The 23233-nt window shown below is 44.9% G+C and overlaps 1 protein-coding gene across 6 annotated transcripts in view; it reads left to right on the top strand.

The window, feature by feature from the left end:
* Positions 1-22160, top strand: part of SLC23A2 (solute carrier family 23 member 2) — a 143141-nt gene extending 120981 nt beyond the window's left edge. For all 6 annotated transcript variants that reach the window (XM_037017375.2, XM_037017374.2, XM_037017380.2 and 3 more), the window contains 5 exons: positions 445-550; positions 6194-6323; positions 6990-7127; positions 15511-15606; positions 17374-22160. In XM_037017375.2, the coding sequence (XP_036873270.1) occupies positions 445-550; positions 6194-6323; positions 6990-7127; positions 15511-15606; positions 17374-17606 (703 nt within the window). In that variant the 3' untranslated portion in view covers positions 17607-22160. The remainder of the gene's footprint in view (positions 1-444; positions 551-6193; positions 6324-6989; positions 7128-15510; positions 15607-17373) is intronic.
* Positions 22161-23233: the final 1073 nt, after the last annotated feature.

Raw genomic sequence — 23233 nt, 5'->3', positions numbered from 1 at the left:
ATTCCTCATATATGGACTCTATAAGAAAGCCCAGTGTTCACAAAATCACAGAGCATTTCCTTCCTCATGAAATTAGATGTTAGTAGTAAAGTAATCAGATCAACAGGCAGCTCATATTTGTCTTAGATCCTAATAAATGGCTCTGTTTTCTGGCTAAAATCCTTTAATCTGAAATGATTTTAAAACCCCGGTGTCTTATGTTTGGCTCACCTGGTGCTTCTCACAGTTAAATGAGTCTGGGGATCCTGTTAAAATGAAATGCACGTTCTCTGCTAGAGCAGGTCTGAAGAGGGCCTGAGACTGCATTTCTGGCTTCTCCCAGGGAATTCAGAGACTACAGGTTGGTGGAGCCCATTTTTAGGCTGCTACCATATAGAGCTTATTTCAGTGTGTGGCTCCCATTGACTGAACGTCTCTTTTTCTCCCCATTCCTTTACATTTTAGGGGGATTTTCGTGGAGGGTCTTTCCTGTGTTCTCGATGGAATATTTGGTACTGGGAATGGCTCTACTTCTTCCAGTCCCAACATTGGAGTTTTGGGAATTACTAAGGTAAAGATATTTTTCTAACTAAATGGTTGGGTCTGTAAGCGTGGATTCCTTTCGTTGGTGGGTCTGACCACTGTGAGTTCCAAAAAGGACCTCTGATTCTGAGATGGCCATCTCACCTACCTCCTCCTGTCCTTGATGGGTTTTTGAAATGCTGTTGGAGGTCTCCACCCTTGGCTCCCTGGGCAGGCAGGCACTCTGCATTCTGCGAATACATACTGAGCTCCGACCCTGTGCCAGGCTGCTGTTCTAGGCGGTTGGTCCATGTCAGTGAATAAAGAAAAATATCCCCATTGTTATGGTGTTTACATTCTAGGCAGGGGAAGACAAACAATAAACAGTGAGATTAGTAAGTGTGATAAAAACATGGGGCAGGGTGGGGGTATCGGGAACAAGGACAGTGTTCAGTAGGGTCAGGCTGAGGCTCACTGAGAAGGTAGCCTTAAGCAAGGACCTGAGCAGGCTCGGAGGGAGCTGTGCAGGTCCTGGGCGATGGGCGTCCAGGCAAGGGGCCAGCCAGCGCAAAACCCTCTGTCCAGAGCAGGGAGCAGGCTGGCATGCTGCAGATCAGGAAGGAGGCCAGTGGAGCAGGAGCAGTGCTGGGATGATGGTGAGAGCAGATGAAGGCCTCAGGGTAACAGTTCCAGTCAGCAGGCCCTGTAAGCTGTGAGAGAACAGGAAGAAGGGAGTACCCAGGATGTGATGTGGTGGGTCTTTTTGAGGATCGCTTTGATGAGGCTGGGATGAGAGTAGACATGTAGGTGAGGGAGGAGGTGGAAATGGGGGGCAGTTAGGAAGTCATGCCAGTTCTAGATGAGAGCTGGTGACAGGAAAATACCCATCTCACAGTGAAAAATTAACATGGTTTTCAAAGTATAGCAGCAGAATCCTTTTCTTTCTGATGAAACCTGTTGTGGAGTTCATGAATTAGGTTAATGAGTCACAGAGCCTGGGTGTGGAGTGCCCACTAGCCTCTCCTCCCCACACCTTCTAAACACAGACACCTGAGGCTGCCCACCCCACAGTCCAGTTGCTGTAAGACGCCAGCTCCTAGGCTTTTCAAATTTATTACTAAGTTTGGCCCAGTTGCCTTGGGCCAATGCAGGCTGTTTGAAGGGTGCTGGGAATGCACCACCACCCCTGGCCATTGTGTGCTGTGAAGCTGGAGAGTTAGAACTAGTTCTCTACCCGGGATGGCCCCCTGAGTCACAGGTCCCCCTCACCTGAGCACTATATCCTGAGAACTTGGGGGTTGGACTGGAGCCTTCTAGAACAGTTTGACCTCTGTAAAATTAGAAATCCTCCCCCGAGCTTTCTCTGAGATTCTATAACCAGATAAAAAGAAACCAAATACTAAGTTTGGTTAATCTTGACCGCAAATCCAGGTGAGAGGGCACAGAGCCTGCACAGTGCATGCCTAACATGTTAGTTCCCTGTAATCGGCAGGGCCATTGCAGAGCTCAGCCTCAGGTGCGCACAGAGCCCCACCTGCTGACTGGTGCCCCCGGCATGTGGTGAGTGAGGGTTACTTATGGGCATGTCCTTCTGCTCCACCCCTGGTCCTGCTGTGGCCCATGTGGCTGCAGATCTGAGCACATGGAGCTAAGGGCACCAAGCAGAGCGTAAGCCACTCATCTGTTAAGCCAGTTTGCTGTTGTGAACCCATAGGCATGTGACCAATTTGAAATACATAGTAAAACTGTTGGGGGTGGGGGGGGCGGCATGGGACAGATGGGCATTTAGGGCAAAATAGTCAAACAGACCAGCTCCCTTTCTGCACCCCTTTAAAACGTATCACCCTGTAACTTAATGAGGGTCACTGTGGGGAGTCAGTGGTATTACTCATTGAAGTTGCCTTCTAAAACATGACTCAGGTGGTTTGGGGAATAATTATCTTTATTACAGTTCGAATGGTGCCATCTTATTCTGAAAAGGCAACTTGCCAGCACTTGGTAATGAGCTAATTGATCTTCTTCCCTCTGAACCCCTTTGGACTGCTTTCCCCGGGCAGAGGCAGCATCCACTGAAGGGCAATGTCAGCCCAGGAGTTGGTCGTCTTTGCCCTGACTCACAAGGGGGTAGAATTGAGTCATCTACACAGCCAGCTTGGGAGGAGAGGGGTTGGGACTTGCAGCAGACATTTCTCAGTGGCCTGACCCATGTAGCTGATGGGAGATCCCTGACCAGGAGAAGGGAGGCCTGGGGTCTGGGCCGCATTCTGTCCCACGTTCAGGTGAAGGACTTGGGGCAAGTCACTTTTCTGAGCAGAACTCAGAAAATCCAGCAATTCTAGATCTGTGCTGTCAGTGGGCACATGTGCTACTTAAGAAGTTTAAATTAATTAAAACAAAAAATTCCTTTTCTTAGTCCCACCAGCCACATTTCAAGGTGGTCCTATGTGGCTAGTGGCTGCCAAGGACAGCAGATAACAGAACGTTTCCATCACTGCAGAAAGTTCTGCCGGACAGCACTGGTCTGGGCCATTGTATCAGACTCCCAGGGCAGAGAGAGGGTGATCTATGGCGCTTGCAAATACTGTCCCCATTTCCCAGCACCTCCAATATTTGCTGTCTTTTCTCCAGTCATGGCTTTTGTTGTGCATGGAGATGCTAACCTATTTGATCAGGAGCTGAGGCAGCCTACCCCACTGTGTGTTCCGAAGCTCTGAGAGGTTGGAGTGCCCAAGCAGGATCTCTGTGCTGCATGTGCTCCAGTGTCTGTCCCACAGAAGGGGCAGCATAACAGTGCAGGAAGGTGGCTACTCTGGGTTCCAGCCCTGGCCCTATCACCTTGTCTCAGTGTAACAGTGGGCAAGTCACATCACCTCTTTTTCTTCATACCCTTGTCTGTGAAGACAGAATGTGAGGAGCCGGAATTAATAAGCTGATGTAAAGCCCTTACCAGAGTCCCAGCATGTGGTAGGCATTCAGTAGGCTGTAGCTGTTGCCACTGTATGACATTTAGCCCTAAGTTATAGGAACAGACGAGACACCATCTCCTCTGACTATATGATCTTTTTGGTGGTGTCCAGAGGTGGGTCACTTCTCTGCGGAACTCCACAGTGTTAAAGATACTAGAAAGTCAGAAACATGGGGCTGATTTTTTAGTGGCCCTAGAGGCAGAGCCGTATTTCAGGAAGGAGGTTGGGAGGAGATCCCAGGGAGTGAGCAGTGGGAGAGGAGACTCCAAGGCTCCGTGTAAGCACCCAGAGGTTGAGGCAGGGCTGTCTCAAGTGTTTAGAACAGAAGTGCACAGTAGGCACTTGGTTAATAGTCATTGAATAGAAGAATGGCTTAGTTGCTGCTTGTGTTTTTATGTGATCTCAGGCAGATCAGCTTACCATGCATGGTTTTCCTCTAAGATTTATTGTTCAAAGCATCCTGGGGCCAGCCTAGCCTTGTGCCCTGCACACCTAATGGTGATGGCCCTGCTGGGAGGTGGGCTTTGCGCAGGTGGGTCCCTGTATCTGGATGCTTTTCCTCCAGTGAACTCTCCTTCATCCCTCAAGACCATCTCTGAGGAACCCTCCCCAACTCTTCAGTTTCTCTTCCCTGCTGGGTGCCCACATGGTGTAACAACTGCAACAGTACAATTATTTGATCATAAGTTCGTGGACTTACTTGTCTTTTTATCCACCCCCCTCCCAGTCGAGTAAGTGCTAGTCACAGGGTAGGTCCTTAAAAATGTTTGCTGGCAAATGACCTATTTGCAAATGAAAAGTCTCCTTATCATGTAATACAGTCAGCCTAAGGTATATTCGCTCAATTCTCCATTTTGCCTGACCTCCTTCCCTGCTTCCCTGCATTTGCCTTGTATCAGGAGGAGTTGTAGATTGGGACAGTGGGGAGAGGGTTCCTGGTCAGCTGTGACTGATTCTAGCTGGACAGCTGTTCTTCATTTGTTCAGTAAGATTCGACTCTGATTCTTAACCATCCAACCCTTGGACCCTTTGAGATGCTTCTGGAAGCACTTGACCAGCACTGTCTAGCAGGACATTGTGCAGTGTGAGAATGTTCTATGCCTGCACTGCCGTGGGCAAGGAGCCACCAGCCCCACGTGCCTACTGAGCCCTTCAAGTGTGGCTAATGCAACCGAGGGTACAGTCTTAGATTTCATTTCATATTAATTAACTTGAATTTAAATAGCCATCTTTTCACTGTAAATTATACTTAAAGCCCTGTAGACACCACCCCAGATATTTCTGGAACTTCTTTTACTCTTTATGTTCTCAGGGTATTTCCCTGGGAAAGGCAGCTCAGAGTAAGGGCTAACCATGCCAGATTCTTGAGCCCATTGCCAGTTCCACCTCCTGATACCTGGGTGACAGTAGGCTGGACAGAAGCTTCTAGAAGGCTCAGATCAGGATTAACAGATAAAGATGAGACCATGTGGTTTATCATGTGGGAGATGTTAACACATCATGCTGCAGAAGCCCATAGTGGGGGGAGCAGAGCCTTGGGATCAAGGAAGACTTAAGAGGAGGTAGCATATGGGTAGTATCTTGAGGGGTGTGTCTGGGAACCAGCCATAAGGGTGATGTGGGAAGGGTGTTCCAGGTAGGTAGGCCTAGGCATGCCTGGTATGCTGAGGGGCAGGTGATAAGTCCCCAGCATGACCCCAGCATGACTAGGTTAGGGAGAGTGCTGGCAGGCTTGGCTCTGTTGGGAAGAGCCTTAGAAGTGGGTTTTGTGTCATGAGCACTAGAAGACTTAAGTGAGAACTGACTCCCCCTGCACCCCGCCCCCACACTCTGCCACCAAATCACTGTGTTAGAAAGGTCATTCCACCACAGTGGAGAGGACAGGTGAATGGAGGAAAGGCCAGAGGCAGCAAGCCCAGATGGGAGGCTATCAAATACCCTAATTCTTGCCAGGCACTGCTCAAACTGTTCTACACATTGTCACGGTTTACCTCAAAGCAAAACCATGTGGTTTGTCAGTATAGAGACAAGGGTCCTGTACCCAGAGAGGCTGAGTAGCTGCTAGGTCCCATGGCTAGTGGTGGAGTGGGGCTGCAAGCTGGGCAGCAAGGCTGGAGAATGGGGCACTCTTTGGCCTCTAGGCTGTGCATCTCTCATGGGCAAGATACCAAGAAGAAAGGAGGTTCCAGAAATATTTGGGGGTTTCGTCTGCTTCAGGCTGTGGGGAAGATGGAAATTAGATGAACTGCTTTGGGCTGGTTACCTTGGTGAAGGGAGAGGCCAGGAACCCCAAAGAGAAGCAGAGATGAAGTGCAGCTTTTACATTTTGCATTTGAGACACACCGGAAGGTCATCCTGGCCTCTGACTTGTAAGGGCATTAAAACTCCACACCTGAGCTTGGGAGCAGGTCCATGCTGAGGTGACATCACTTGGCACAGGGAAGCAAAGGATGAGCCCTGAGGCCACCCACAGTCAGGGGGAGGAGTGGGGACGGGGCAGGGCGAGGAAGGGTGGGTGGGCATCGTTTTACTCTGGGAGTCTTTGTAGTAATTGTGTACCGACCTCAGTCCTCATTATGAAATGACACTGATCCCTCTTAATGATAAGATTTAAGAGTAACTAAGGTTTTGTCCAAAGATTTTGTCACATTTGTCCTGCAAGGATCTGGATGGAAATCCGTGCTGACCTTGAGGTGAACACCTGTCTGCTCTCTGGTGCCCCGCAGGTCGGCAGTCGCCGGGTGATCCAGTACGGTGCGGCCCTCATGCTCGCACTGGGCATGATCGGGAAGTTCAGTGCCCTCTTCGCCTCCCTCCCGGACCCTGTGCTTGGAGCCCTCTTCTGTACTCTGTTTGGTAAAGTCCTATCTTCTTGACAGCTGGCTTCCTTTTTAGGCTCCTTTGCTTCATTCACATTTGCTAACAAGTTGCTTCAGTAAAATTATAAGTAACCATAAATTTCTGTTTTAAAATAAGAAATGGTATACCTTCAAAACAAAAAATCTACATCACTCTTTGAGTTGAGTTTATGTTACAGGCAGAACCAGGTATAGAATAATTATGCTAGGAAACAAGATGAAATTAATTGAGTTAACTCAATATCTTCCCCTGAGTGAGCTGTTTAAAACTGACCATTTTTATGATGGGGCTCAATTTGATCTTTGTGCCATTCCATTGTTGCAATCAGGGCCAAGATACTTGCATGGGTTGCTCAATGTAATCAAAATATTTGCATAGAAATGGGAGAACCAACATCCTTAGTTTCCCACTTGGTCTAAAGAAAGCAGAGTGTGATGTTTATGCCCCTGTATAAGTGCAAATAGTGCTTAGGCCAATCATTTGAATCAGGGACCGAGGTGGTCATATTCTCACCCCTGTCCTGATACCACTGGTCTCCCAACTTGTTCCTGATGGGACAGAGAAAGGGCCTGGTAGGGATGCTGCTTTTGATGGCCATAAGTCATTTGTCACCCATTGTGGCTGAGCTCCGTGGAACTTGCCGTCTGGTGTCTTTCTCTCCAGGAATGATCACAGCTGTTGGACTCTCCAACCTGCAGTTCATTGATCTAAACTCTTCCCGGAACCTCTTTGTCCTTGGATTTTCGATCTTCTTTGGGCTCGTCCTTCCAAGTTACCTCAGACAGAACCCTCTCGTCACAGGTAGGGAAAATAGGCCTTGAATCTTAGGGGGGAGCCTGAACCACAGCCACCAGTTCACGAGCCCCTGCACACCACTTGGAGAGGGTTCTGGAATGTCAGGGATCGTCTGTGTGTCTCATTTGAGTCTCACGTTGCCTCCACCAGTCTGGAAGCCCTGTGCGTGTCCCACACGAGCAGCTGGCACTCATAATTGAGGCGCGCACCAGGGTCTCTTTTAACCAAGACCCTGTCCTTTGAGGGAATGCCTCTATAAAACCTTTTGATTTCTCAGACTAATGCTATATGAAGAAGTATGGTTTCTTGACATTCGACTTCATAGACTTTGAAGCACATGTTTCTCCACTGGGACTATAGCTATTTTGAATTCAAGATTAACCTTTGTAACTTTTTGTGTTAATACTCTGTCTGATGTTGTGAAGAATGAACAAAGGGGAACCATCAGAAATAGTGATTGCTGCTAACATTATTTGCAGATTGGGGCCTATTTTATTCATTTTATATGTATATATATATATTTTTAATTTTGGTATTATTAATCTACAATTACATGAGAAATATTATGTTTAACTAGACCCCCCATCACCAAGTCCCCCCCACATACCCCATCACAGTCACTGTCCATCAGTGCAGTAAGATGCTGTAGAATCACACTGCTTGTCTTCTCTGTGTTGCACAGCCCTCCCCATGCCCCACCCCACATTATACATGCTAATCGTAATGCCCCCTTTCTTTTTCCCTGTCCTTTTACCTCCCTTCCCACCCATCCTCCCCAGTCCCTTTCTCTTTGGTAACTGTTAGTCATTCTTGGGTTCTGTGATTCTGCTGCTGTTTTGTTCCTTCAGTTTTTCTTTGTACTTACACTTCACATATCAGTAAAATCATTTGGTACTTCTCTTTCCTGGCTGGCTTATTTCACTGAGCATAACAGCCTCTAGCTCCATCCTTGTTGTTGCAAATGGTAGGATTTGTTTTCTTCTTATGGCTGAATAATAATTCCATTGTGTATATGAACCCCATCTTCTTTATCCATTCATCTACCGATGGACATTTAGGTTGCTTCCATTTCTTGGCTATTGTAAATAGTGCTGCAATAAACATAGGGGTGCATCTGTCTTTTTCAAACTGGGCTGCTGTATTCTTAGGGTAAATTCCTCGGAGTGGAATTCCTGGGTCAAATGGTATTTCTATTTTGGGCTTTTTGGGGAACCTCCATACTGCTTTCCACAATGGTTGAACTAATTTACATTCCCACCAACAGTGTAGGAGGGTTCCCCTTTCTCTGCAACCTCACCAACATTTGTTGTTGTTTGTCTTTTGGATGGTGGCGATCCTTACTGGTGTGAGGTGATATCTCATTGTGGTTTTAATTTGCATTTCTCTGATGACTAGCAATGTGGAGCATCTTTTCATGTGTCTGTTGGCCATCTGAATTTCTCCTTTGGAGAGCTGTCTGTTCAGCTCCTCTGCCCGTTTTTAATTGGATTATTTGCTTTTTGTTTGTTGAGGTGCTTGAACTCTTTATATATTTTAGATGTCAACCCTTTATCAGATCTGTCATTTATGAAAATATTCTCCCATACTGTAGGATGCCTTTTCTATTGATGATGTCATTTTCTGTACAGAAGCTTTTCAGCTTCATATAGTCCCACTTGTTCATTTTTGCTTTTGTTCCCTTGCCCGGGGAGATATGTTCCTATTTATGTCCAAGAGATTTTTGCCTATGTTTTTTTCTAAGAGTTTTATGGTTTCTTGACTTACATTCATGTCTTTGATCCATTTTGAATTTACTTTTGTGTATGGGGTTAGACAATGATCCAATTTCATTCTCTTACATGTAGCTGTCCAGTTTTGCCAATACCAACTGTTGAAGAGGCTGTCATTTCCCCATTGTATGTCCATGGCTCCTTTATCGTATATTAATTGGCCATATATGTTTGGATTAATGTCTGGAGTCTCTATTCTGTTCCACTGGTCTGTGGGTCTGTTTTTGTGCCAGTACCAAATTGTCTTGATTACTGTGGCTTTGTAGTAGAGCTTGAAGTTGGGGAGTAAGATCCTCCCCCCCACCTCACTTTATTCTTCCTTCTCACGATTGCTTTCAGGGTCTTCTGTGGTTCCATATGAATTTTTGAACTATTTGTTCCGGTTTGTTGAAGAATGCTTTGGTAATTTCATAGGGATTGCATTGAATCTGTATATTGCTTTGGGCAGGATGGTCATTTAGACTTAATTAATTCTTCCTAGCCAAGAGCATGGGATGAGTTTCCATTTCTTAGTGTCCTCTTTAATTTCTCTTAAGAGTGTCTTGTAGTTTTCAGGGTATAGGTCTTTCACTTCCTTGGTTAGGTTTATTCTCAGGTATTTTATTCTTTTTGATGCAATTGTGAATGGAATTGTTTTCCTGAATTCTCTTTTTGTTAATTAATCGTTAGTTTATAGGAGAGCAACAGATTTCTGTGTATTAATTTTGTATCCTGAAACTTTGCTGAATTCAGATATTAGTTCTAGTAGTTTTGGAATGGAGTCTTTAGGGTTTTTTATGTACAATATCATGTCATCTGCAAATAGTGACAGTTTGACTTCTACTTTACCAATCTGGATGCCTTGTATTTCTTTGTTTTGTCTGATTGCCATGGCTAGGATCTCCAGTACTATATTGAATAACAGTGGGGAGAGTGGGCATCCTTGTCTTGTTCCCGATCTTAAGAGGAAAAGCTTTCAGCTTCTCGCTGTTAAGTATGATGTTGGCTGTGGGTTTGTCATATATGGCCTTTATTATGTTGAAGTACTTGCCCTCTATGCCCATTTTATTGAGAGTCTTTATCATGAGTGGATGTTGAATTTTGTCAAATGCTTTTTCAGCATCTATAGAAATGATCATGTGATTTTTGTCCTTTTTGTTTATGTGGTGGATGATGTTGATGGATTTTCGAATGTTGTACCATCCTTGCATCCTTGAGATGAATCCCACTTAGTCATGGTGTATGATCCTCTCGATGTATATTTGAATTCGGTTTGCTAACATTTTGTTGAGTATTTTTGCATCTATGTTCATCAGGGATATTGGTCTGTAATTTTCTTTTTTGGTGGGGTCTTTGCCTGGTTTTGGTATTAGGGTGATGCAGGCTTCATAGAATGAGTTTGGGAGAATTCCCTCCTCTTCTATTTTTTGGAAAAATTTAAGAAGAATGGGTATTATGTCTTCCCTGTATGTCTGATAAAATTCTACGATAAATCCATCTGGTCTGGGGGTTTTGCTCTTGGGTAGTTTTTTGATTACCGCTTCAATTTCGTTGCTGGTAATTGATCTGTTTAGATTTTCTGTTTCTTCCTTGGTCAGTCTTGGAAGGTTGTATTTTTCTAGGAAGTTGTCCATTTCTCCTAGGTTTTCCAGCTTGTTAACATATAGGTTTTCATAGTATTCTCTAATAATTCTTTGTACTTCTGTGGGGTCTGTCGTGACTTTTCCTTTCTCATTTCTAATTCTGCTGATGTGTGTTGATTCTCTTTTTCTCTTAATAAGTCTGGCTAGAGGCTTATCTAATTAGTTTATTTTCCCAAAGAACCAGCTCTTGGTTTCATTGATTTTTTTCTATAGTTTTATTCTTCTCAATTTTATTTATTTCTTCTCTGATCTTTATTATGTCCCTCCTTGTGCTGACTTTAGGCCTCATTTGTTCTTCTTTTTCCAATTTCAATAATTGTGACTTAAGACTATTCATTTTGGATTGTTCTTCCTTCTTTAAATATGCCTAGATTGCTATATACTTTCCTCTTAAAACTGGTTTCGCTGTGCCCCACAGAAGTTGGGGCTTTGTGTTGTTGTCATTTGTTTCCATATATTGCTTGATCTCTATTTTAATTTGGTCGTTGATCCATTGATTATTTAGGATCATGTTATTAAGCATCCATGTGTTTGTGAGCCTTTTTGCTTTCTTTGTACAATTTATTTCTAGTTTTATACCTTTGTGGTCTGAGAGGTTGGTTGGTAGAATTTCAGTGTTTTTGAATTTACTGAGGCTCTTTTTGTGGCCTAGTATGTGTTCTGTTCTGAAGAATGTTCCATGTGCACTTGAGAAGAATGTGTAGCCTGCTGCTTTTAGATGTAGAGTTCTATAGATGTCTATTAGGCCCATCTGTTCTAGTGTGTTGTTCAGTGCCTCTGTGCCCTTACTTATTTTCTGTCTGGTGGACCTTTGGAGTGAGTGGTGTGTTGAAGTCTCCTAAAATGAATGCATTGCATTCTATTTCCTCCTTTAATTCTGTTAGTACTTGTTAAACATATGTTGGTGCTACTGTATTGGGTGCATATACATTTATAATGGTTATATCCTCTTGTTGGACTGACCCCTTTATCACTATGTAACGTCCTTTATCTCTTGTGACTTTTTTTTGAAGTCTATTTTGTCTGATAGTAGTACTGCAACACCTGCTTTTTTCTCCTTGTTTGCATGAAATATCTTTTTCCATCTCTTGACTTTTAGTCTGTGCATGTCTTTGGGTTTGAGTTGAGTCTCTTGTAAGCAGCATATAGATGGGTCTTATTTTTTTATCCATTCAGTGACTCTATGTCTTTTGATTGGTGCATTCAGTCCATTTACATTTAGGGTGATTATTGAAAGATATGTAGTTATTGCCATTGCAGGCTTTAGATTTGTGGTTACCAAAGGTTCAAGGTTAGCTTCTTTACTATCTTACTGTCTAACTTAACTTGCTTATTGAGCTGTTATGAACACAGTCTGATGCTTCTTTATTTCTCCCACTTCTTATTCCTCCTCCTCCATTCTTTACATGTTGGGTGTTTTCTTCTGTGCTCTTTTTTGTTTCCTTTGACTGCTTTTGTGGGTAGTTGATTTTATTTTTTACCTTTAGTTAGTATTTGGTTGGTCTGCTTTCTTTGCTGTGATTTTATTTTCTCTGGTGACATCTATTTTGCCGTAGGAGTGCTTTCATCTAGAGCAGTCCCTCTAAAATACCCTGTAGAGGTGGTTTGTGGGAGGCAAATTCCCTCAACTTTTGCTTGTCTGGGAATTGTTCAATCCCTCCTTCATATTTAAATGATAATCGTGCTGGATACAGTATTCTTGGTTCAAGGCCCTTCTGTTTCATTGCATTAAATATATCATGTCATTCTCTTCTGGCCTGTAAGGTTTCTGTTGAGAAGTCTGATGATAGCCTGATGGGTTTTCCTTTATAGGTGACCTTTTTTCTCTCTCTGGCTGCCTTTAATACTCTGTCCTTGTCCTTGATCTTTGCCATTTTAATTATTATGTGTCTTGGTGTTGTCCTCCTTGGGTCTCTTCTGTTGGGAGTTCTGTGTGCTTCTGTGGTCTGAGCGACTATTTCCTCCCCCAGTTTGGGGAAGTTTTCAGCAATTATTTCTTCAAATACACTTTCTATCCCTTTTTCTCTCTCTTCTTTTTCTGGTATCCCTATAATGCGGATATTGTTCCGTTTGGATTGGTCACACAGTTCTCTTAATATTCTTTCATTCCTGGAGATCCTTTTATGTCTCTCTGTGTCAGCCTCTCTGTGTTCCTGTTCTCTGATTTCTGTTCCATTAATGGCCTCTTGCACCTCATCCAGTCTGCTCTTAAGTCCTTCCAGGGATTGTTTTATTTCTATATTCTCCCTCCCAACTTTATCCGCTAGCTCTTACATTTTTCTCTACAGCTCCATCAGCATGGTTATGACCTTTATTTTGAGTTTTTTTTTCAGAAGATTGGTTAAATCTATCTCCCCAGGTTCCCTCACAGGGGATGTGTATGTGATTCTGGTCTGGATCAAATTCTTCTGCCTTTTCAAGGCGATAGAGGTAGTTGTGGGCAGTTGGCCAGTGTGTCAGCTGGGAAAGCAAAGTCCCTTCCTGCTTGCTCGTCGCCTTCCTCTCCTGTGAGAACAGCAACCCCTAGTGGCTTGTGCTGGGCAGCTGTGCTCCAAGGGGGCCTCTGAGTCTGGCCCAGCCTGGGTGGCTGTGGAGGAGGCCCTGCGTGGCTGCTGTAGGTGTGGCTGGTCTGAGGCTGCTGATCCGCTATGATGGGGCCACGCCAGAGGGGGGACAGGTGGGAGGCTGTTTATCACTGTGAGGGGCCTCAGAGCTGCGCTGCCACCCAGGGTGTTAGGGCGCCCGGAGTTCCCCGGGATTCCCAGCTGTTGGGCTGAGTGGGCTAGGACGCTTCCATCCAGCTGTGAGGCTCCTGTCCATTTAAGACTTTCAAAAGGCACTCGCTTTTCTTTTGTCCCAGGGTCGCCGGCTGCAGGGACCCACTCACAGGTCTTACTGTTCCGTTTCCCTAGTATCCAGCACCTCACACACTGTGTGTCTGTGCTCTGGGTGCAGATGGCTAGGGCTGGCTATTTAGCAGTCCTGGGCTCCCTCTCCCTCCCCGCTCTGACTCCTCTCCTCCCGCCGGGGAGCTGGGGTGTGGGGCGCTTGGGTCCTGCCCGGCCGCAGCTTGTATCTTACCCCCTTCGTGAGGCGTTGGGTTCTTGCAGGTGTAGATGTAGCCTGGCTATTGTACTGTATCTTCTGGTTCCTCTTTTAGGAATAGTTGTATTTGTTGTATTTTCAAAAATATATATGGTTTTGGGAGGAGATTTCTGCTGCCCTACTCATGCCACCATCTTGACTCCTCCTCTGTATATATTTTTTTAGGTAGAATTCACATGACAAAAAATTTACCACTTTAAAGGACCAGCAAAATGCCATTTTAGTACATTGACAATGTGTAACCTCCACTCTACCTGGTTTCCAAAACAGTCTCATGCCCCCAAATACAGTTCCATATCCATTAAGCACTTAATCATAGATATCCCCCTTCTCCTAGCCCCTGGCAACCACTAGTCTGCTTTCTATTTTGTAGATTTACCTGTGCTGGACATTTCATATAAACAGAATCATACAATATGTGACCTTTTGTGCCTGGCTTCTTTCATTTAGGATATTGTTTTCAAGATTCATCCATGTAATAAGATGTATAAGTAGTCCATTCCTTTTTTACAGCTAAATAATACTCCATTATATGTGTCTGCAACAGTCTGTTTATTGTTTGGCCATTGTCCCTACCTTCTGACTCCTGGCAGTAGTACTGGACCATAGGTGTACAAATAAAGTCGGTTCTCATTCCTGGTAATTGTGCTCTCTAAAGTCCCTGTGAACATGCGGTTAGCAGACACGGAAGCATTGCTTCCAAGGGAAGGATGGCCACTAGCCTGTAAGCCATGCCTGAGTGAAGCTCATCTCTCATGTGTGTTTTCTCCATATGGCACATCACAGATGTCATGCACTTAACACTAGACAGCATTTCAACACAACACTTGGTGGCCATTCTAGACACTGAAAGCACCCACAATAAAGCACCAAAATGGGAAAAAAATGGTACTCCTAGACTGCTAAAAGGACACTTGTTTAGAGTCTGAGAGCTGAAACTGGGAGGCAGAGCATTACTTTGTCCTCATCTGGCATGTGTATATTGGGTGACTCACATTTTTTGCTGCTCTTTGTGTGTGAAAGAAAACCCGTGAGTGTTCATTTTGGGTTTGCCAGCAAACTGTGATGTGTAGGCCAGTTCACAAATGTACCTGCCAGTAATGAGGATTGACTATCTGCAGTCCTTGTTTGCCGTCCTTTTGGGCATATATGTAGGAGTAGAATTGGTCATATGGTAATTCTGCGTTTAACTTTTCAGGAACTGCCAAACTGTTTTCCACAGCAGGTGAACCATTTTACATGCCCACCAGCAGTGCACAAGGATTTCTTTTTCTGTACATTCTCATCAACACTTGCTATTTTCTGTTGGGGATCATTACATTTTAAATATAGAAAGTGCATGAACTTCTAATAAGGAGATACCTGATGCTTTTTACTTTATAATACATCACTTTCATATGAAGACGTCTTTATAAATCGAGTTGCTCCTAACAAGGGCAGCTAAGCACTAATTAGTAACCAGGATTTGGAAACCCTTTATCTGATTTACAGATAGCACAAGTATTTTTGTCTTAACTATTCACTTTGTAATTTTCTCAACCTAACAACAGCCATCTTTTATTTATATACCTGCATGTGTGTGTGTGTTTAATCTGAAAACAGCATCTCCAATGGCTTCATAGTTCATTATAGGGTGAACTTCACTCTGTTAGATTTATCTGCTGTGGCCATTTTTAGGAATTTTCCTTATGGAGATACTTTGTGAGTATTGTTGAAAGTATTCATAGTAGTTTACAACATTACTGGCAAAAGTTTGTTCATGCATGACTGGAATTTACGCTTCTGTGCACTGCATTGACTGGCAGTTAGTACCCACTCCAGTGGGTCCTTTTAAGTCAAGGGCAAGCCTGTCCTGGCTGTGGCTCTGACCCTATTGCTATGTTCTGTTTCTAGGGATAACAGGCATCGATCAAGTGTTGAACGTTCTTCTCACAACTGCTATGTTTGTAGGAGGCTGTGTGGCTTTTATTTTGGATAACACCATCCCAGGTATGTGGTCAAACATGCTCATTACATATGTGGATTTTTTTTTTTTGGCCAAATAAATATGGGAAGCAGGAAGAACAAATTATTTCAAAGCCACCCCTGGTTAAAACTCTTTTCTAAAGTGGTTATGATGACACTCCCACCCTCCTTTAATGAATCAGGTTTTTGCTAATCAACTTAGGGGTTTTTTCCTCCTTGCTGAATTATTTCTAAGAGAAAGCAGCTAACTTCCTGGCACATGGTGAAAGCACAGTGGGGTTTTCATGGCCCACCTGTTCACACGCCTCTGAGCCAGCCAGTAACAGCCTGGGGCACTTCTCCCTGAGGAGCCTGTCCTTCAGAGGGGTCTTTCGGAAGGCAGGCACCCAGACAACTAGGATCAGAAGACGGCGAGAATGGTGGGCACAAGCTGCTGCCAGGATCAGTGACAGAGAGCTGTGTGGAGGCAGCTCTCTCTCCAACATCCATAGTCCTCAGCTGGGTGCATTCTGTGCCAGATGCTGGGGGACAGACAGGGATGTGGTGTGGGCCTGTCCTCTGGCCTTCCCAGCTTCCTGGAAGAGGATGCTGTGTACCGTTGTGAAATGCTGCAGGACACATTGGTAGATTCACCTGCCATCAAGGAAAGATGATGCTTATTGTCATGTGTGAAGGTTTTATTGTGATTTTCCCCTTGTGACAACCCAACTCTAAAAAGCCTCAATCAAGAGGTTGCTGGGGAAACCAGGAGTGAACACGTGAGGCAGAAGAAATCACATGCATGAATAGGTGGAAGGTGTTAGGTTTATGGGGGTCAACGAGTAACACCCTTTTTCTGTCCTAAGTCAGAGCTAATTGAGAGAGAAGCACAGGAGTCAGATGGGTGGAAATTAAAGTCAGTTTTGTTACTGAAACAGTGACAGCAGGGCCTAGCTTAACCTTAAGTGAATAATGAGGTACCTAAACAGTGCACCAAAGACTGAAGCTCGTTAGCCAGGCTTATGCAGAGACATCTGTTGTTGGCTGTCCCACGTGGCCAAAGCGGTGCCTTGCTCCTCAGCACTGGGAAGATTGTAGGAAATAACCAGGAGAGGCTGAGCCCTGTGGGCACAGGTCGGTCGTCCTGATTCATCTGTCAGAGTGGCCCCAAGTATTAATGCCATTGGAAGTTCACTCTCACAGGAGCAAGACAAGTGAGGAATACATGACACACACACACATAGCACACACGCACACAGCAAAGCAGAATAAAACCTGGTGTGTCTGGATGGGGTGGTTTGCTATGACCGATTGATGAAGGCATTATGTATGGTATAGTAAAGACTCTGGGACCCATTTTGCAAAATAGTATTTGCATTTTAGGAGGTTTATTTGTTGCAATGTGAGAGAACAGATTTGGAGGAGGGGACAACCAGTTAGGGGCAGATACGGTGACCCAGGAAGGCAGTAATGTGGCCTGGGCCGTGTTTACCCTCAACGGTGAAAACTGAGAACATGGGTCATGTGGAAGGACAGGGAGGAGGGAAGGGCATTAGGAGATCAGGAGATCATTTAATATGGAGCAGGAGGAACAAGGGTGGGTTACTAGTTCTTAGATTTCTGGCCTGGGCACCTGGATTGTCCAAGTGCCATCAACACTAGTGCCATTGTCTAGGGCTCTTTGCCGTCATGCTGGCATGTTCCATATATAGGACAGCATGTCGGAGAATATCAATTCTTGGTAGAACTGTTAAACATTCCACTATATTGTTCTGTTTTGTTTTGGGGTGTGTGTGTGTGTGTGTGCCACAGGTACTCCAGAGGAAAGAGGAATCAGGAAGTGGAAGAAGGGCGTGGGCAAAGGGAGCAAGTCCCTCGATGGTATGGAATCCTACGATTTGCCATTTGGTATGAACATTATTAAAAAATACAGATGCTTCAGCTACTTACCCATCAGCCCAACCTTTGTGGGCTACACATGGAAGGGCCTCCGGAAGAATGCTAACAGCCGGAGCTCAGACGAGGACTCGCAGGCCACGGTATAGCCTTAGCCCGCCCTGTGGCCTGGCCGCAGTGAGGCATGTGTCTGTAGTTCTTGCTGAGTAACAAGCAGTAACGTATATGTTTATATATCTGCATTTACATTTTGCACCTCAGAGCTAAGACAGATTACAAATAGCTTTTTTGTCGTGGGTGGTGATTGTGTCTAATACGGTGTTTCACCCAGCTCCTTATTTAAGCCCTTGACCCATTGCCCTTGAGAGCATCCATTGCTGGCTGTGGCCACCAAACTTGAAGTTCCTGTCCTCTTGTGGGAGTGGATGTTTGAAACACACAGTGATTCCTTGTTTTCTATCTCCTTCCACTACCCTGTGCTGGCTTTTCTACAAGCTGTTTCCAGGGGCTTTCTGTCCTAGAAGCACCTGGACCTACTTTGTTAAAATTTGACCTCGGCCCACACCTGCAGAGACCCCCTGTGGTCAAGGGGCACCAGTATCCTCACATTGTCACAGCTGACTGGTCAAATGTGATTCTGTGTTCCCTGATAGTCCTAAGGAGGAGGCTGTTGACCTTTTTGCAGACAGTGTCATGGTTACCCTGTGCCCACATCTGTGCATGGGTAAGGGCTGTACAGATGTTAGAATGGAAATCTATTTGGGGGATTAGAGGGGAAGGGAAAGAACCTTGTAGTCAACTACTCTTTTGTCAATGCTACCCTGGCCCAGTAGGAGCCAGTACATTCCATTCTGGCTTCTTTTCCGCTGTAACTGAGACACTATCTGGCATTTATCACTCATGGTTGGTGTGACGCCTGTAGAGTGCTACACAAGGGCACCAACAAATGTTTATTGGAGTCTTGGCTCTGCTGTCATGTGGATGTCAGTTATTGTCATGTGTGTCTATAATTACAAGATCTGATTCCTATTTAATGTTACTGACTATAGCAGATTTTTGAAATCAGTGTTTTTCCGACCCCCTTACCTTGCATCCCTATTACTTGTTCCCCTTCTTCTCACCCCCCATTAAGAAAAGAACCAGCTTTTGTAAAGCTGCGGATGCCATCGGGAAGCTTGTTGTCCTGGCTTTTGAAGGCCAGTAACCATTATTGTGGTTGTGTTTGTATTGCTTGATACCATGAAAGTGTAAATACTGTAATGCCTAATCTATTTATCAAAAACTGACTACTGGACCAGAACCCAGAAACTGTGGATTAAGTTATATGTGAATTTGTTTTGTGAAGAAGGGATGCTGGGGCAGGCAACCAACAGAGCCGCCATATTGAATGGCTTGGCAGCCTGGTAATTACCTCGCTGCATTTCTGTTGAAAGTCATTTCTGGCATATAAGGCTTAAGGAGACTTCCTGTGTGTTGCCATATTACATGTCCCCCGCTGGACCTTAATTTTTCAGAGGGGAAGATTAGGTCCTGGCCAAATGCTGCTCTTCTTGTGTAAGTTACTGCAGAAGGTGGTGAGAAAAGCAGCTGGTCCCCCTTCCATTGAGTTCTAATTAATAACACTAAATTATTTCTGAAAAAATGACTTTTATTGAATTTGGTTTGAGAATTTTCAGCCAGAGGAAAAAGCCTGAAACCTAAGTAGTGACCTTGCTACGTGAGGACATGCTTCCTAAGAATTAGTTGGCTCTGTCGAGCCCCGGACAGCAGCAGACATTCCTGTGTCCGACAGCAGGGCATGGTTCTTGGCAGCCTGCTGTCCACAGGGTGTGTTTCCTGGCCCTGCAGCTGGCTCTGCTTTCCTGCACTGGATATCTTTGCAGCATTATGATGTCAGTATAGTCTCCTTGACTTCTGGAAAGTTTGGGACTTGAAGGCATATTCTGGCAAGAATATTTGAGAGCCACTGCATTGTTCTGCCAAGATCTTACTGCAGATTAAGTAAAAGATTCAGATTCTAAATTACATTTAAATTTGTATGTTGTTTTTTACAATTGCATTCAGTGAATAGTTACTTTAGAACCACACAGGTTCATGATTTTCATCCTTTTACCTTGGTGTAAGGCCTTGAGGCCGACAGCCCTCCTACACTGAGTCATCTCACTTCCTTCTGTTTGTATTTCTGTTCAGCATCTCCAATTTCTCTGCTCAGACAGGCAGGGAAAACTGTTAAACATCCCAGAGGTTAGCAGCATTCTATCTCTGTAGGTGAGCAGAAGGACCAAAACCCAACTAAAAAGCATCTGAACCATGGGTAAATCAGGAACAAGCTCCTTTCAGCTTAACTTGACCAGGCATCCTCCATCCCAGTGGTTAACACGCAGGCTGTGTGCTTCAAATGTCCAGAAACCCACTGCCTTCTGACACCCCTCCTGGGCCGGGTTTTATTGGGAGGTTTCAAATCTGCTGGTCCAGGAGGTCTTCCCGCAAGCACTCAGATGTGGAGGGAAGACCCGTACCACACCTCCTGTTGGGCAGAGGGGTTTTGCCTTTCTTGTTCAATTGGGGCCAACTTCAGATTTTCCGTCCATAGTGGGAGAAGGGGACTGGAGGTAGGGAAGAAAGAGGGCAGCCTGACCAGAGGGCCCATTGAACTTTCTGCCTGGCCTGGGAAAATCACTTTTGCTTGACTGGGTGGAGTTTCATGTTAATGTGCAGCACCCCATCCATTCAAAAAATAGTCCTGCTGCCAGCAGATATGCTGCAGAGGGAGTCTGTGGTTGAAAGAAACATGCATTCATCTGTTCCTGGGGTCGAAGCACACACCTGAAGGGGAGGTTTGGGGGGCATGGTGGTCATGCCGGGTCTGAGCCTGTGTACTTCCCGCTTGCCTTGTTGGCCTGCATTGCTGGGGCTGCATACCTACTGTGCCGCATTGGGCCAACAGAATGCTTTAAAGTATTTTGGATGTAACAGTCCTTGGGCAGGGCATCCAGGCTCCAGTTTCCACAGTGACCACCTGTGTACTGTCTTTGCATTTACATTAGTGATCCAGATGCGGGAAGTAGAAGTATTTATAAGGATACTCCAGTGGGGTCCACCGCTGGTTTTAATAAAATGTCTGTATAACATGGGTCACAGAAAATGGGAAATGGCTCCAGTCTTTGTAAGTAATTGTCATTCTCAGTCTCACTAGGGAATTGAGCTTAGATTGATTGATACAGAATATTTCTTAAGGGGGCTTCAAATCTTAACTTTTATTGTTTCTTAAGATTGATCAAAGCAAGAGAATTGGCTTAACCAAGCCAGCTGGGATGAGGGATCATGGGTCCTGATGGTTTCTTGTTTCCATGGTAACAAATTCACACACACACACACACACACACACACACACACACAATTTGCTTTATACTGTAGAATACTGACTTTCATGATGGCAACTTGGTTTATGCATGAATATTGCAGTATTTCCATATAGTAAAATAACATTTCTACCCAGGATAATACAGTTTTCCAGGGAGGGAATGATATAATTTTCATGACAATGTCATGTGATAATAGAATTTCTCCATTGATGAATCTCTAGTATGTGTGTATACTTTATTTACCCATGTGTATACTTTATGGCCACGAGCTAAGTTGTTTCTTTAATTCATGTCCCTGGGGTAATATTGGTACTAGCAACTTAGACTTGAGGTTGGCAACTATAACCTTCCATAATATTGATCACAGAGTGGCCTGGCCAGACAGAAGGCCAATAAGGAGCTGTGGCAGAAGCCTCCTTCCAGAGCCTGTCTGGCGCAGGGAGAGGAAGCATCCTTCAGGCAGCTGTACCGGGGGTGTGCGCTCGGCTGCAGACATTGTCCTGGCGTGGCTGCTGCTGGACACTCAGTGTGTGCAGGAAGCGGCACCCTGGACACTGAGGTGGTGCGCTGTGTACACACTTGAACTCCCACGGGGCCACTGCTCCAGGGAGCCACCCATTGGCTTTAGAGAAGAGCCTGGGGTTTCATGTGTTCTGCGTGTGGTGCTCTGTCCCCTTATGATTCGGACACAAGTAGAACATTTCCCTGCACCCCTCCTGCAACACAACCTGAGTAGTGCAAGAAGACCACCCATGGTTGCCAGCGTCCAGCTCCCGCACATGGACCTTTAAAGCATGTGGGTGCTGGGATCCCTTTTCAGAGCCTCTCATACATTCCTGCCCTTTCCAGTCCTTGATTGCGCCTCCTAACATCCAGCATCCTTAGAATTGTGTATTTCCTGGCACTTAAGACACTTACCAGTGTTGCCATCTTACTGACAGCTCAAGTTAATACCCTGTTTGTTTTGTTTGTAACAATCTTTGTTTGACACATTAATAAATTTCTGACTGTTCTTAAAACAGTGGGGATGTCTATATTTTCCTTGAGTTTTTGTGACTGACTTTGGCTCTCTACCTTTCCAGGATTTATTTTGTTTGTTTTTATTTTGAATACTGAGGGTATCTGGGGGTGGGGTTGTTTTTTGAGATGTGTAATTCTTTTATGGAGTTTCTAAAAAGAATTTTCATATTGTTTTTCTAACATGGCTTCATTAATCGTTTAAGTATTTTAAAAATATGTAATATTTGGACCAGATGTTGTGAATAATAGTAGAGATAAAGCTATTTTATTCTGTATTTTTAAAACTGTTCCATACAAATAAAAGCTCTCCTGGATGCAGGTCTGCTGTTCCCGTGCCTCCTTTGGTCTTTTAGAAACTAGTCATCAATTAGAAGTCTTCACCTAGGGGAGGAAAAATGACTAATAAAAAATTTAATTCAGCAAGTTCACAGATGTTACCATTGCCCAGGACCTGGAAGACCCAAAGCGGGAAAGTGGGATCCAAAGTGTTGCCCGCCCGCAGGCCTGGAGACCACACAGGTGGCCCTTGGGAGCGTGCCCGAGTGAGACCTCAGAGGAGGTGCTCGAGCTGGACTTGGGGCTCATTAACACAGTGACATCTGGAGGCCGGAGACCTTTTCGGCACCGGTGACCAGAAAGTCTGACTACATGGTGGAATGAAAGGCTCCGAGCAGCCTCAGCCCCTTGGGCTGGCTGGGTGTTTAGATGGCAGGAGATGCTGAGGTGCGGGTGCCATGCTGAGAGCAGCCGGTGGTGGCTCCTTGGTTGGATATGGCTCCCTAGTGAGGCGTGAAGGTGAGTCCAGGGGCCCTTAGATATATTTCTTAATTTAGAGTGAATTTACTAGTCCACGTTCCCACCCATCCCTGGTTCATGTCTGGCCATTTGGGCCGTGCGTGACCACCACGGGGGTGTGCAGCCCGCTTTCTCCTGGTCCGAATACCTGACCTGTGACCCGCTGCTGGGCAGCTAGCCACAGGTGAAGTGTTTTTTTGTGAAAGGTACTAAAAAATAAAAGGAATACCCATGTTCCCACCACAGCTGGAACAAAAGTATATTACCAATACAAAGACCCTCTACCCCATGGGCTGCTCCTGGCAAATCCCCATCCACCAAGAGAGAAGCGCTACCTGGGTTTTGCTTTGCTACCTTTCCTGTTTTTTACAGTTTTGACATGCATGTGCATCCCTAAACAATGTGCTGTCTAGTTTGTTCTGCATGTTTTTGGGCATTATGTAAAGTGAATGACTAAATGCCATCACGTTTCACTCGCTTTGGTGAGATTTTTTGCATGTTGGCACATGCCTATAATGTAGTTCATTCATCTTCCCTGCTGGGTAGTACCTCTCTACAGAGATCCTTTTATATGTATGTGTACATATGAATATGAA

The sequence above is a fragment of the Manis javanica genome, chromosome 5, assembly GCF_040802235.1.
Source record: "Manis javanica isolate MJ-LG chromosome 5, MJ_LKY, whole genome shotgun sequence".
NCBI classification, from domain to species: domain Eukaryota; kingdom Metazoa; phylum Chordata; class Mammalia; order Pholidota; family Manidae; genus Manis; species Manis javanica.
Note: the sequence above shows the minus strand (reverse complement) of the source record. Positions and strands in the feature narration are given on the sequence as shown.